The following is a 16,404-nucleotide window of genomic DNA, read 5'->3' as shown; positions in this document are numbered from 1 at the left end:
CACACAAAAATGAGCTTTCTAGTACATTTCTATTTGTAAGTATTTCAGGCTACCCATTAGGATAACAACAACAAAAATGTCTTCAGTTCATCCATAGTAACATTCAAGCTCTTATTTTACTTTTGCTGATTTATATTATTGGTAGCATATGTGGTCTGGTAAAAGAAAGTGAGGGAAATGTTGCAGGAAAAGCTCTTCAGGTTTTGCTTCAGAATAGTTCGTTTAGCATTCCCATCTCTAACTGGGCCTAAATGAGTGTTGAACCTTGTATTTTCCCTCTGTTTCATCAGATTAATTGAAAAAAAAACTTTCCAAAAAAGAAGTTTTCTAAAGAAAAGTAAAGGACATATTAAACTTAATATCAGAAGAAATAGAAACATCTTAATATATGGAAAAAATTAATTTGGAACAGGGAATTTTGAAAAACTTGAAACTTTGATAATCAAAAACGAATAGAAATTTATTAAAAAAAAAACTTCCCGAAAAATAGGTTTTTCAAAGAAAAGTAAAGGTAATATTAAACTTAAGATCAGAAGAAATAAAAACCAACAATTACCAAAAAACGAAACAACCGGAAATTACTATAGAAAGATAACTGAGACCCAAAAACGAACTGAAATTAAATAAACAATCATAACAAATAAAAATACAACAGATACTAATACAGGTACAGGCACTAATATAAATGAATAAATAAATATTAAAAAGAGTTAAGCTTAGGTTGAATATGCAAATCAAGCTTAAAACAAACCAAAATATTTTGCTATTGAAGCATAAATGAAAACCAAAACGAACAGAAATTAAATTAACAATCATAGCAAACAAACATACAATAGGTACTAATATAAATGAGTAAATAAATCTTAAAACAAGTGAAACTTTAATTGAATATGCCAAATCACATGTAAATCGCTAAATCCAAGTATCAAAGTAACAATAATTAAGTTCCATAACTCGGAGCCATTTCCCCAGGATTGGGGGAGCGGGGTTCAACCCTGGAAGCATCTTTATTTGGCCTTTGAACTATTTTGAACAAAATGGTTATCTAAAAATTTTGGCAGGATGTCCTTTGGGAAAGTGGGACGTGGGCTAGTTGCCCATTGATAACTTTTGGCTCTTAAAAAGATCTAAAAGTTTCAATTTCTGATTGAATGAGCCCCCTCCAAAGTTAATACAAAATCTCAAAATTTAGATTCGATGTATTTGGGGGAAAAGGGCATCGGGGGGGGGGGGGTTAGTTGCCCTCTGATCACTGTTGAACCTTAAAAAGGGCACTCGAAATTCTGATTTACAATCGAATGATCTCCTTCCAAAGTTTATACGACTTCCTATTCCATTAAATCCTTAAAGACATCTAGGGCACATTTTAACGAGCTTGGCCCCGAAATCTGGGGGAGAGGCTGTTATTTCTTAGAAGTTTTTGTTATATTATAATTGGTCTATTTTGAACAAAATGGCTATGTAAAACATTCTATTGGACGCAATTGGAGAAAATAAGGTTGGGAGGGGGGGTTAGTTGCCATCGAATCACTTTTGACTCTTAAAAAGGGAATTACAACTTTCAATTTCTGATCATTTGAGCCCCCTCCAAAGTTCATACAACCACCTCTTCCATAAAAACTTATATTCCCCCGCAGCATATGTTTCAACCCTTCCCCAGGCTCTCCAGGGGATATGTTGACAACAAGGTTTGTTCTTTGATTGTTGGACTATTTTGAACAAACTGACTATCTCAAAATTTTCGTTGGATACATTCGGGTAAAAGATGCTGTGTGTGTATGTGTGTGTGGGGGGGGGGGTAGATGCTCTCCGTTCACTTTTGACTCATAAAAAGATAACAAGAACTATCGATTTCCAATCAAATGAGCCACCTTCGAAGTTTAGACAATCACCCCTTAAATACAAACCTTATACGCTCCCAGGGCATAACTTAAAACACTTGCCCCAGGCTCTGGGGGTCGTGTTGACCCCTGAGTTTTTTATCTGATGTTTGAACTATTAAAAAAAAAAATGGCTATCTCAAAATTCTTATTGGATGGGTTTGGGGAAAAGGGCATGGGGTGAGGGCTAGTTGCCCTCGGATAAGGTAAGATAATATTTATTTTCAAAAGGCTATCACAAGCTCTAATAGAGCCGACTTCGCTTCATATGTCTAAAAAGAAAAGAAAAAGCAAAATAAAGAAACAAATAATACAGCAAGACAAAAGTGAAAGAAACACCAATCGGAAAAGAAAAAAAAATTCCAAGTCCAAGAACTAAAATGAACTTTGTGCGAGTAGCCCAATGGCAAAAACAGAAACAGAAAGGGCGGGGGATAAAACAAAATCACAGGCAAGAAGAAAAATGTTGCCGAATTTGTATTCAAAAGTCGAAGTCAAAACTGTAAAAAAAAACATAAATAAACACGGAAGGAATGCATCTTAGGGCAATTAAATTTGTTTAAAAGTTTTAACATAGATAATGAAACATTTGCTTGTTTAGCAACATTTAAAACATGCATGTCCCATTTAAGATTATTTGAAATTGTGACACCAAGGAGTTTAACATGTTTCACAAGCATTTTGGGTGGGATAGGGTCAAGGAAAACGGGAGGGAATGTCAAGAAATTTATCGTCATTATATTTGATCTAGTGGAATTTACTTTCATATTTAAGTTCTTTTCTTCATCGGAAATATGGGTCAGGATTTCGAGGGGGTCACTTTTAATATTCCCGTGACATACTTCAAGGATCGACAAGTCATCCACGTATTTCCACCTTTGGGGGAATTCCTTACCAATATCTTCTGCTCTCTTTTGACTCTTCAAAAGCGAACTAGAACTTTCAATTTTCAACCAACCCTCTCTGAAGTTAATACGAGCATCCCTTCCATAAACGCCATATATGCCCCCAGGGCATAACTTACAACGCCTGCCCCTGGGGGGTTGTGTTGACATCAGGGTTTTCATATCTGACCTTTGAACTATTTTTAACAAAATGTCTATCTCAAAATTTTAATCAGATGGGTTTGGGGGAAAAGGGCATGGGGGTTGCCCTTGGGTCTCTTTTGACTCTCATATAGTTAACTAGTACTTTAAATTTCCAGTCAATTGAGCCCTCTCTGACGTTTATTCGAGCTTCCCTTCCATAAGAACCATATATGCCCTCCGGAACCTGGGGGGTTGTGTTGACACTTGAGTCTTTGTTATTTGACCTTTGAACTATTTCTAACAAAATGGCTATCTCAAAATTTTTATCTGATGCATTTGGAGAAAAAAGGGTGTGGGGGGGGGTGCTAATTGCCCTCCACTATCCTTTGAGTCTTAAAAAGTGAACTAGAACTTTCAATTTCCGATCAAATGAGTCCTCTGAAGTTTATACAAACATCCCTTCCATAACTTAAAAGGGCTGCCTCCAGGCTCGGAGGGTTGTATTGATAGTGGAGTTTTTGTTATCTGACATTTGAACTATCTTTAACAAAATGGCTACATCAAAATTTTTATATGATGCATTTGGGAAAAAATTTTTGTGGGGGGGGGGGCTAGCTGCTCTCTGATCACTTTTGACTCTTAAAAATTAAATTAGATCTGTCAATTCTAATCAAATGAGTTCTATCTGAAGTTTATACAAGCATCCCTTCCATAAGAACCATATATGCCCCCAGGGATTAACTTACAATGCCTGCCCTGGGGCCCTGGGGGGTTGTGTTGACACCGAAATTTTGTTATCTGACCATTGAACTGTTTTTAACAAAATAGGTATCTCAAATTTTTTTTATGATGCATTTGGGGGAAGAAGGATGTGGGGGGGGGGCTAGTTACCCTCCAATCACTTTTGACTCTTAAAAAGGGCACTAGAACTTCCGAATTCCAATCGAATAAGCCCCCTCCGAAGCTTATACGACGAACCCTTTTATATGAAGTGCCTCTGGGAAAAAAACAACATTGGAGGCGTATGGCCTTGACTATAGGCAACGCTGTAGCGTTGCCTCTGATTTGTTTGCTTCTTAGGTGATTTCATCTTGGGAACTCTGGCCTAGTACTAAATTATCTTTGCACCCTGACACTGAAACCTCCTTGTTGATGACACTTTCATCTCCTGATAGCTTCGATATTTGAGGATCTTCTTCAAGCTCAATGTCATGCAGTACAACATTGTCACCCTCATTGGCAAACAGATTTTCTACATGACTTCCATTGATCATAGTCAGAGCATCAGACAGAGTCACTAAAACAAAAGAGGAACTTGTAGAGTCAATCAAAAGCGCATCTTAGCTAGAGGGAGAGAGACAGACAGATAAAGAGATCAAGGAAATATGTTATATTTGTACACAGAAAAGCTGACACATCTTTGTATGATAGCTAATATGCCAAAATATTGCTGTATGATTCAGCCAATGGTTGGGATCTCTAAAGTATGATTTTCTTATATAAATCCTTCAAAAAGTGTTTCTGCACTGCAAAACATAATTCATTCCAATGGAAAAACGAGTTTTTTTTTCAAATTGTGTGTCAAAAAAGAAAAGTAAAATTCAGTTCTCTGAAACCTACATGTAGAAAATGGCTAAAAAGTAACTGTTAATTCCTAGTAAAATGAAATCATACCATTCAGTCATTCAGTCGTACCAGATAATGAATAGCACCTAAAACAACTTTAAGCATTGGAATATAAGACAGACTTAGCAAGTTACAACAGATATTTACAAGTATATCAAGAAGGCACATGTGTGCTTCTATAAAGAAATAACCCAACAGTCCATGAATCAAGTTTCAAGCCTAGCATTTACAGACAGACAAAGATAATCGCGTTATCAAGCCCAAGGTCAAACGAAAACACGTGCGAAATTTAACCCCCCTCTGACGGTCGGTTCAAGGGTCAGAAGTGGCCGGAAGTTTCGACCCTCCTACCACAGCCCTCCTTTAACGTTGTCCGATTGGGTTGAAATTTAGAGGTTAAGCTTTGCTAGGGCCCGGGAGCTTATCCTCGAAATTTCAGCTCAATCCGATCACTTCTTCCCTGTTTTCCAAAAACAAAATATAGCCACTTAAAATTCATTTGGTTTTTTTTTCTTATCCACGCCTACAGGCCACAGTTGGCAACTGATCCGGGTGAATGAGGACTCATTCGAAGCAGAATTCGACCTGTTAGGGTCTTTTGATATTTTCAGACCGAAAAAACTATCCCCCAAATTTACATTTACGAAAAACCTCGTTTTCCCATAATAGCCCATGTTAATTTTTCCCACTACAACCCCCCTTTAACGTTGTCTGGTCGGGCTGAAATTTATAGGACAAGTTTTCCTGGGGCTTGGGAGCTCATCCTCGAAATTTCAGCTCAATCTGATTACTTCGTCTCTGTTTTCCAAAAACCAAATATCAAGTTTCTTGGGAATTTGCTTGCGTCGAAAATAGATTCCATTTACTAAAAAAAAATGACAGTTGTGTATGTTTAGTCCTGCGTTTGAGACTCCAGACTGTCAGTAAGAAAACCCGGGTTGGATTCACCGTTAGAGCAAATTTTTTATATACTGAATTTAAACTTTAAAAAAGAAACTCAGTTTCTTTTTTAAATTATTTGAAAAAAATTACGTTTTCTAAAGAGTTAAAGAGGTTGAGTTACAAGGTCGACCCTTAAAACGTACAGGGATTAGGAGGCACAGTTGGGGGGCTGTTAAAGAGGCTGAGTCACAAGTTCGAACCTTAAAACGTACAGGGATTAGGAGGCACCCTGTACGACGTGATTTGAGGATTCAGGAATTAAAAGCCTTAACACAAGAATGTTGAAGAGCGGGGGGTTTGGGGGGCGGCAGCCCCCAACTTTAACTCCTGACACGATCAGCTAACAGTTAGTCAAGCAATAATAAGTAATAAACTGTACAAAAACGTGCAGAAATTATTTGAAAAAAACTACGTTTTCTAAAGAGTTAAAGAGGCTGAGTTACAAGGTCGAACCTTAAAACGTACAGGGATTAGGAGGCACAGTTGGGGGGCTGCCGCCCCGAACCCCCGCTTTCGCAGCCTTTAAATAAAAAAAAGTTCTTTAAACTGAAAGTAAGGAGCGACATTAAACCTTAAAACGAACAGAAATTAATCTGTATATGAAAGGGGCTGTGCCCTCCTCAACGCCTCGCTCTTTACGCTAAAGTTTGATTTTCTCACAACTCTTTTTTTTTAACAATAAAAACTTTAGCGTAAAGAGCGAGGCGTTGAGGAGGGCACAGCCCCTTTCATACGGAATAATTTCTGTTCGTTTTAAGATTTAATGTCGCTCCTTACTTTCAGTTTAAAGAACTTTTTTTTATTTAAAGGCTGCGAAAGCGGGGGTTTGGGGGCGGCAGCCCCCCAACTGTGCCTCCTAATCCCTGTACGTTTTAAGGTTCGACCTTGTAACTCAGCCTCTTTAACTCTTTAGAAAACGTAGTTTTTTTCAAATAATAGAAAGAAAGTAGACTAAAGGCAGACAATGTTTTGTCGGCAGACAATGTTTTGTTGGCAGACAACAACATCTACAGAGACAGACAACGAAATTCAGCTCCCTCCAATCAGATGGCGTTTTCTCCTTTAGTGACAAAACCTCATCTGAAAGGAAATTCTGATCTTTCTAAAATAGCTTAATTTTTTTCTGCACTCCTCCTTTTAATGGATTAGTTTATATAAATTTTCTTACATTTCCGCCTCTGTCTCTTCTGCATTTTTGAGCTTTCATCAATTTCCATGTCCTGTTATCAAACTTTGACTTGCTAAAAGGAGACTGAAAAAAAAAATCATAGATGGCAAAGAAAGCACACCGAATCAAATTGCAGCAGTTAGATGGCTCTAGTGCAAAATGTTTCCCAGCTAAAAATTCAGAGCTGTTTGTCCACCCAGAAGGACAAGATTAGTCAGGAGGATATGTCTATGTTGTTCCTTATGTGCCAAATGTTATAGTTGAATTGAGAAAGATAATATAAGAGTTAAAAATCTTACAGCTCCATAGCACAGTTTAAGAAAGGCTCTAAGAAGAACAGTTTTAATTTATCCTGTTGTATAAATACACAGACTTAATTTTTAAAAAAAGAACGAATGGTAACTTATTGAGCTCTGACACACAATAAGGAAATAATTAATTTAATAGCTTTTAATATGTGCCATTGAATGTAACTCAACAATTACAATTGTCTATGGAATACCAAAGTTACAAAATTAATCGCAATAAGCTTAGTGAATGTAGGGCTTTTCTTGGATATACAGTTGGTATTGGATGGAACTGGGCTAATTAAAATGGATGCCTCTATTTTGTTCATATTGTACAAAGATTTGTATTTTTTAAATATATAAAATAACTTTAAGAGTTAAAAATCTCACAGTTCCAATGCACATTTTAAGAAAGGTTCCAACAGGAAGATTATTTGTCCTGATAGAAAAAAACACCAAGATTTTCTATCTAGAAAAGGAAAAATTGCTGCTTATTGAGCTCTGATGCAAAATAAGCAAATAATTAATTTAATAGGTTCCAATAAACACCATTGAACAATAAATGCAATTGCCCCTTGAACACCAAAAATTAATTACAACAAACTTGTAGAATGCCAGATGAATTTATCCATGATAGAGAATGTGTATGATTAAATACTTTGCTCTAATCTTAAATTCCTATTTCTAAGATTATGCAGGATTTTCTCGCTTTAGACTTGGGTTTAATGTGTGTGTTAGTAATTAGGCTCTGCTGTTAACTATCAGGGCATTTAAAAATTGTTATTTGGTACATGGTTAAAGTATTAAAACTAATCATATACTTCTGGAAAAATTTAGGCAAATCCAGTGGTCAAACAATCTGCTTCGTGGATGGTATAAAAAAAGACTTGACAGTAATTTAACTGTTGAAGTAGTGATTAGCTGTCCAACTTACTGTGTATCTTTCCCTTAGTCCCAAACTGTTTACCAAAGCTTGTTATATTTCTTGTCAACTGATGGGTTGAATTAATCAATACTGGCAGAAGAAACTGTACCCTGATCTAACAAGTTCTATAATTTCATCCATGGGTTAGAAAAGAATTCGCCATGCAGCCTTGCAATTCCATGCTTCTTGAAAAGCTTTTCATTATGTTCTCTTGTTCTTGGAGACTTGTCTGGCTTACATATTTTTGGGATTAAGTTTTCATGGTTGAGCAACTTGAATCTTGTAATCATATCAGCAATACTATCAAGGTGAAATTCTAGATAGAGAGCTTTTGGCTATCTTGGCAAGTGGTTGGGCTAGGTGAATGAGTGAAGGCTACTGACAGGACATAAATCAAATTGGGAAAAAAGAAATGGGCCATAGCGTATTTCTATGCGTTCAATGTGCCTATTATAGTCATTGTTTTTTTGGTGTTTAATATGGAATTGAATTATACCCCAAAGTGCTTATTGCAATTATTACTTTCTAACTATCGTAGACAGTACAATAGCACTGCCCAAGTAAAGAGCAATGTGGGCACGGTGTATTATTATTATTTTTTTTTTTTTTTTTTCACCAAGGCAGTTTGTATAGAAGGAATTGTCTCAGGGCAAGGATTCTTAAGCTATGCAATTCATCCATTGCCTACATATAGTATTTGTTAAAAAAAAGAAAGAAAAAAGGTTGGTAAAGAAAGGTTGGCATGTTTGACCTTTAGTGTCCAAAAAGACAAAGTGTGTCCAGGTAAACCTTTCAGGGAATGTTGAGGTGAGTATTGAACTAAATCAAAATATGTTATGGGCATACGGGGTGTCAAAAGGGTCTAACTCATGAATGACTGAGTGTATTAATTTTGATCTTTCAGGAAATGATGATGGGGATTATCAATTGACCAAAAAGGCAATATTTGCATTTTACTGCTAGTACTACAACTACTGCTACTACTGCCACTACAACTACTGCTTTTGTAGCAAGTACTACCAAGGCTGAGGATGTTGAAGGGAAAATTAAAAGGAAATGTGAGCGGAAAGTTGAACTAACTCAAAACATATGATATGCCTAGAGAGTGTCAAAAGGGCATATCAGCAATTTTTTCACCTAGGGACTTAATATCTTCAAAATACATTTTAAATGTTTTAATAGATCCAAAAATATTAAGACTTTAAGGAATAAATATCCGTGTTGCAAATAGTCATAGATCATGTTTCTTGCAAATAGTCATAGATCATGTTTTTTTGTGTATGTATATTAAACTGTCAATCCAAATTCATTTGTTGTTTTTTTCAGTAATCTTGGTTATGACGTTGTTTTTCGATGTTATCAGAAATAGAACCATTCTGCTCAAAATAAGGATTGTTTTAAGTAAAGTGCAAATTATGTTCTGGTCTTCAGAAGGCATGGGGGGGGGGCGTCAGTCCTACTCACCTCGTAATTTCTGTTTGTTTTGGGTTTCATTTACTTATTAATGGTGAAGTTTTGTTGGTTTCAAAAGTTCCATGGGACTGCAAGATTTTTATTTGCTAGTAGAAATTTGATATTCAAACCACATTTGATAAGTGCTTACTTTGTGAAATCCTGAAATTTTCTATTAATCACATTTTCATCTTTTTTTCTATTTCAATCCATGCTTTTATTTTATTTATTTTTCCTTTTTTTCTAAGATAATTTCGCTTGAATTCATAAATTCCCAGTAGATTTAAAAATATAAAAATAGATTTTCAAAATAGATGAGATTTGAAAAATGGCGAAAGCTGTAATTCTTTTAGTACATATAGCTACAGTTTTCATTTAGTATGGAAAGGAAACAAAAGTCTGGAAATGTGTTTAAAATGAATATATATGGGCCCTTTCATCAGCTCTCTCCAAAAACTTTGCCTGATATGTTCATTAGATCAAGACTTCTATCCTTAGAAGTGATAAACTCTCACATTCTAATGCTGTGTCTGTTAATTTTGCTCACTATAGTTGACAACTGCTGCTCTCCTTTAGTTATTTGTTGCTAGTATTGTACTTTGTTTTCTCTGCTGTCCATGGAAATTTCAAAATATTTTTTTTTATCCATGTATATACAAAGATGCTCACAAGTCCAATTGTCAGGGGAAAGGGGGTATGTCAGAGGTTTTATTTTTATGGGCGGGGTGTATACACAGAAATTGGCATGTTTAGGCAGCTATTTTTTATTGTTCTTGGATGTTCTTTGCACCAGTATCAAGAGAGATTCCTTCCATGGGTATAGATGTGTATCTGTATAATTTTTTTTATTTATTTTATGCATACCTCTTGTTTGTTTCTTCCTTGTTTAAATTTAAAATCACCAATGTAAAATGGTATCTTTAATTTGATTGATCTATTTTAGGCGGGTTTGCATATGTTTTCCTGGTAGTTGAATGTTCAACTGGAAAGGAATATGCTTTAAAAGTAAGTAATTTTATTTTTAAGAACTTAATTTCTTTTCTCCATGCAGTATTTCTGTTTTAGTGATTACTTTTTGGTATTAGTCTAGGAAAATTGTGAAAAAAGGGGTCAACCTCAAACAAATTGCTATACAAATGATTCTTTCACTACCCGACCCAAAAATATGTGCTGATTCCGAATCCAAAAAGTTTGCCCCTCTAGCTGTTTCAAAAGTTTGAGTTTTTTAGGTTAAATTTGAGGTTGAGGTAAAAAATGTGATAGAGTAAATACCAGCAAATTTGATTAGATATGTCATTTCTACGCTCTTTTTTTGCTGATGAACATGAAACTAAATGCTTAAAGTCAAAAGAATTGTTTGGGGCTTAAAGCTTTGAAAGCGAGTGAGGTTGAGGGTGAGGTTCTAGGAAAATTGTGAAAGAAAGGGGTCCACCTCAAACAAATTGCTATGCAAATGATTCTCACTGTCCTACTAAAAAGTATGTGCTGATTCCGAATCCGAAAAGTTTTCCACACTAGCTCTGTCACAAATTTGAGTTTTTTTTAGGTTGAGGATGAATTTTTTAAGGTAAAGAATGCTGTGCTGAAAAGACAATTTCGAATTGAGGAAGTGGTTTAGGGGTTTGATTTAACATCCCTAATACATCAGAACATTACAGCAACTTGGATTGAGGATTGAAAGGGTGAGGTAGTCTCTGAGGCAAATTTGAGCTACATAAAAGTCTGACTTTTTTAAAAATCTTTATCGTCTACGAGTTTCGAAGGATTTTCTCGTTCTGATTCTTTGTCTGAATACTACTTTCTAACTGATGCTGGTAAAGGTTTGCGGTAGATACAGAAGTAGATTTGAGGTACAAGAATGAACAAAAAATCTGATTTGGTCAATTGAAACTAGAATAATTCCTGAAAATTTTAACAGAATCGCTAAAGTTGTTATGTGAACTGCAAAAATATTTATGGTGTCTAAGTGATAATTTTAATTTTTTATTCAAACTAGAAAAATACCTGAAAATTTTAAAATTAGTTCGCTGGTAAAGGTTTGATGCTGATGCTGGTAAAGTTTTGCAGTAGATACAGAGGTATATTTGACGTACAAGAATTAACAAGAAATCTGATTTGTCAATTGAAACTAGAATAATTCCTGAAAATTTTAACAATCGCTAAAGTTATTATGTAAAGTAAAAAAATATTTATGGTGTCTGAGTGATAATTTTAATTTTTTAATTCAAACTATAGAAATACCTGAAAATTTAAAATTATCTCCCATAGTTTGACATCTATAAGGTCATGGAAAGCATTTAACGAGCTTGTCCCATCTTGGAAACTTGACTCACCATGTTTCAGTCATTTTCTTGTACCCCCAGGATGGTAAATGTCACCTCCAAGTGTTTCACTAGAGTTGATACCGTTGCAAAAGACAAATTACCTGCTAATCCAAATCCAGACAGTTTTTCATGAGAAAATGACCACTTTGTATCCAGATTCTCTCCAAATTTACACCGATGGCTCGGTTAAAGGCAACAAATGCGGCTCTGCATCTGTTATCCCACGTTATACACTGAATATAAAAACCAGACTTCCTGACAATACCTCCATCCTCACTACAGAGCTATCGGCAATAAAAGAGGCTTTAAAGGTCATCAATATTAATCCACCGGCTTCCAAAAGAGTAGTATTGCTCTCAGACTCCAAAGGCGCCCTTCAGCTCATTAATAATATCCATCGGTGTGCTATGGATACAGACCTGAGGACTATCAGAGATCATAATGAGGTAGCAGACCAGCTAGCTAGTAGCTCCTTAAACAATCCAATTAATCCCAATTTGAAGGCCCAGACCTTTAGAGACATACTCAGAAGAAGAGTTCCTTCAAAGACAAAAATGCCCATTCCATCCTTATTTCTATCACGGGCAGATAACGTTTTTTATTATAGAATCAAAAGCAACTCTTTGATCCTGAGAAAAGAGGAGTTTATTTGGCATAAGCGAGCCGATCCATATTGCAGACTTCGCAACTCATTTCTAGAATCCTTGAACCACCTGATTTTTGAATGTCAATGCATCCAGCAGAAAGTAGTCAACGTTAGGAGAATCTTCAGTGAGGTAAAGCTCCAGCCTGACATCAACGTGTTGCTGCTCTCAAACCTACCAGCAATTTGCCCAATATGCTTAAAAACTTAATGTTGCTTTAAAATTAAATCAAAACGCACTGTTCGTATGCTGGTTGCCAATAAGATATTTCAGCAATATACCAAGTACGACTGAGGGTATCAAGCTCAAACTTTTGGGGCTACCTCTATTACTACTATTCTACTCTTAAAATTTTACTGAATCAAAAGAGTGTAAATGTATCCAGGCTGTGAACGAGCATAGATATAATTTTTGAGAATGGTATTAAGTTTTGTTTGTGAGGTCAGCTAAATGATGTATATGATTAAAGTAAACACTTTTGTTCGTATCATGACATTCAAAAGGATTTATGTTGTTTTAAATTGCTGAAAAAGTTTTCCGGCATACAAATACCAGGCCAAACTATAAATTCTTAAGAAAAACCGGAAAAATTCAAACTATTAATTTCTTTTTCCCTGAAAAAGACTACGTCAATATAAAACGAACAAAAATTAATTAAAAAAACTTTCCACAATATAAGTTTTTCAAAAAAAAAGTAAAGAACTCCATTAAACTAAAAATGAACAAAAATAGAATCAAATAATCTACCAAGGATACAACTACCACCCATCACCATTAAACCCAAAACGAACAGAAGTTACAATAAATAACCGAGTCAAACTCAAAACGAGCAGAAAGTAACATGAGTAGAGTTCAAAACCCCTATGCTTTCTAAAAGCCAGAATAAGATTTGCACTTTACTGGAAAAAATTCAAATGAACATGTATTGTCGATTTAATATACATATGCTGATATTTATTCATTAAAAGCTTAATTAATTTTTGATTTCTTAAAGTTATAAAAGTGAAAACATTTAAAATAACTTTTTTTCAGTAAAGTGCAAATTTTATTCTGGCTTTTAGAAAGCATATGGGGGTTTGAACTCTACTCATGTTAATTTCTGCTCGTTCTGAGTCTGACTCAGTTAGTTATTGTAATTTCTGTCCGTTTTGGGTTTCATTTAGTTATTGATGCTGATTTGTGGTAGTTTTATGCTTGATAGATTGTTTGATTCTATTTTTGTTCATTTTTGGATTAATGGAGTTCTTTAATTTTTTTTTTTGAAAAACTTATTTTGTGGAAAAAGTTTTTTTTAATTAATTAATAAAAAGATGCAAACCTAAAAAAAAAAAAAACAGTTAAATGATTAAAAAAAACTCAGTGAGAATGAACATAGTATATTGACTTGAAACCACAAATACACACAGTTTATTTCAAGAAAGATGTGAAGTAGGATTAAACTACATAGATTTCCTGATTTACATTTGTTTCATAAACTCAGAAATATGCTGAAGTGTCTTGTGTAAGATTCTTGTATTCAAGTAGGCTTAAGTACTCAAGATGCTTGATTCTTCAAATAACATTTAAAATATAATCCTCGCCCCACTTGGGATATTGCAATTAGTTCTATTTTTTGGAGTCTTTTAGTTCTATTTTATATTTTATATAAAATAGGTCAATTAAATGGAAAATATAGAAAGGTATGGTATGAATAAACGCCACATCTACAGTACGTGCATACAAGGGGGAGGTATACCTCCCCCTTGTGTTCCGTAGTACGTGCGCACAAGGGACCTGCGTTCCGTGCACACAAGGGACCTGCGTTCCGCAGTACGTGCACACAAGGGGGAGGTATACCTTCTCCTGATATTGGCTTGAAAACTTCTTCCAGTATTAATATGGCCTAAACTGTTTTGTTGTGCTCTGGCCCCCTCTCCCCTACTGAGCATACATCATACCTACTCTGTTGTATGTAGGTTTTTTTTTTCTAGAGATTGATTGCTGTTGACTCAAAGGCAGAGCGAGAAATAATTCAAGAGCTGAATTTTATGAAACTGCTCAAAGGAAATCAGAATGTTGTTGAACTGATCAATGCTTCTTGTGTAGATGTCTCTGGTGGAAAAGAATTTTATCTTCTTATTGAATTGTGCAAAGGTTAGTTCTAGTTTTATTTCTTAATTTTCTAATTATTAACATAATTAAAACAACTCAGAAACTAAAGCAACAAAGGACTCTAAAATCTGTTTCCTTTTTTTCTTTGTTTTTCAGTATTTAAGGCTTATGATACCTAGACAAAACGAAAGAAAAAGAGAGAGAGAGGGGGGGGGGGGCGGGGGTGGAAGTAGACTGACTTTTCAACAGAGTAGCTTTGAAGAGACTGGAAATTCTATAGCTCTTAAATTCCACACTATCTCTCCATAAAAAAGAGAAATCAGGGTAAATTGGACCGATTTTCAACGTAAGATTTTTCAAAAAGTTGAATACTCGCAATAAATTTCAGTTCAATGGCTTTCAATAAGCTGAAAATTTTATTGCTATTTAACTCCACAATATCTCTCCCTAAAAAGAAAAAACAAAACAAAGGGAATTGTGCTGGTTTTTCAATACAATAGCTTTCAAAAAGCTGAAAATACAGTAAGATCCCTTCTATCAAATGTATAAATATTCAAAATTGGGTGAGCACAGTTTTTTTGGTGTATTTTCACTAACAGTGTGCAATAGAATACTTTAATAATGCAAACCGAAGTCAAATACAATAACAGTACATATTAAGGATCAGCCCTGTGTAAGAAAATTTTTCTATAATTAAGGTTTGCACATCCTATCCAATAATATCTCTACTCTTATCCACAGTACAAAAATCTAGACAGTACGATCATACTAAAAAATGTCTGTCACTATGAGTCTTAGCGTGTATAAAAACTCCTCCCATTTCCTTTTTTTAAGCGATTCATTGTATATTTCTCAGTTGCTCGATTAACTTTGAAAAAATGGTGCGAACCTGAATTATTTATGATTGCGAAAGTTTTTTTTTTTTGGTGTCCAGCCCTCACTGGATCCACCAGTGGCCTTGCTTGCATAATTTGCTGTAGCTTAATTATTAAGCTTTAATATGACACACCAAAAGACTTTTGCAGATGACAAAACAAATGATTTTAGTCCTGCGCATTTCTAGGATATTCTTTTTTGGAGAAAAGAAGGGGGTTGAGTTTTTTTTTCCTTTTGATTCTTTACATTCAGTTCTCGGTTTTGCTGTCTTGACATAATTAGCTTTGCTTTCTAAGAAAATTGTCCTCGCTTAGGCTTTTAGCATTAGCTAACAGAATTTTGTACTGCCCCTTTCTGCTCTTGAATATGTTTGTCCTATCCGCCTATAGATCTAGCACCGTTATTTGGCATTTCAAAGACTTTTTGCCAGACTGTGATTCCATATTCCTAAAACATTATAGAAATTCTTGTTGGGAACTGGAACTAATCCATTGAATTTAGCTTGAATGCAAAGACCTGAACTGGGAAGTTGGCTGCGAGGACTTCCCCCTTGAACAATTTATTTGATATTTTTTTGCGCACTCTTGCATATTACGAAGTTAAATTTATTAATCGTGAAATCAACAGACCAACCATGGAAAATAAACTAGCAAGTAATTATTTTAGTTTTAGTATTTTAATTTTTGATTATCGCCTTTTTTCAGCTAAGAGGCAAAATTTTTAAAAACTCTTATTTGATTATCTCCTTAATGAGCTCCTCAGTACTACAGACAATAAAATTCAAACCAATATCAATAAACGTATGTGAAAAAAAGAAGTGAGTAAATTTAATGTATCTGTGAGTGCATTCATGCCAACCACATAATTTCCCTTTGAGAAAAAAATTGATAAAACTATGAAACTGAAATATCAATGCGAAGCGCCAAACTTCCTAATCAAATTTCATCACGTTATGGCATTGTTCAAATAAAACTTATTTTTACCTTGATTATCCTTATAAATTCGTTCTTTGTTTTCCTTTCCATTCTTAAACCAATGTTATCTTTATCTTTTGCATTATTACAGCCAGACCTATTATTTTCCTTTCCTTTTTCTTTTTATCCCTTTAACCAGAGGCGCCAATTCACGAAAATGTAGGGGGGGGGGGGCAGGGATTTTTTT

The 16,404-nt window shown here is 34.9% G+C and overlaps 1 protein-coding gene across 1 annotated transcript in view; it reads left to right on the top strand.

Annotated features, from left to right (window-relative positions):
• aux (cyclin-G-associated kinase) overlaps positions 1-16,404 on the top strand; it is a 97,086-nt gene that overhangs the window by 16,215 nt on the left and 64,467 nt on the right. The window contains exons 2-3 of the mRNA XM_089096846.1: positions 10,252-10,313; positions 14,247-14,409. Of these exons, the coding sequence (XP_088952972.1) occupies positions 10,252-10,313; positions 14,247-14,409 (225 nt within the window). The remainder of the gene's footprint in view (positions 1-10,251; positions 10,314-14,246; positions 14,410-16,404) is intronic.

Source organism: Artemia sp. Qi Xiang Cuo, chromosome 11, assembly GCF_049724085.1.
Source record: "Artemia sp. Qi Xiang Cuo chromosome 11, ASM4972408v1, whole genome shotgun sequence".
Classification (NCBI taxonomy): Eukaryota; Metazoa; Arthropoda; class Branchiopoda; order Anostraca; family Artemiidae; genus Artemia; species Artemia sp. Qi Xiang Cuo.
This window is presented reverse-complemented; position numbering and strand designations above follow the sequence as displayed.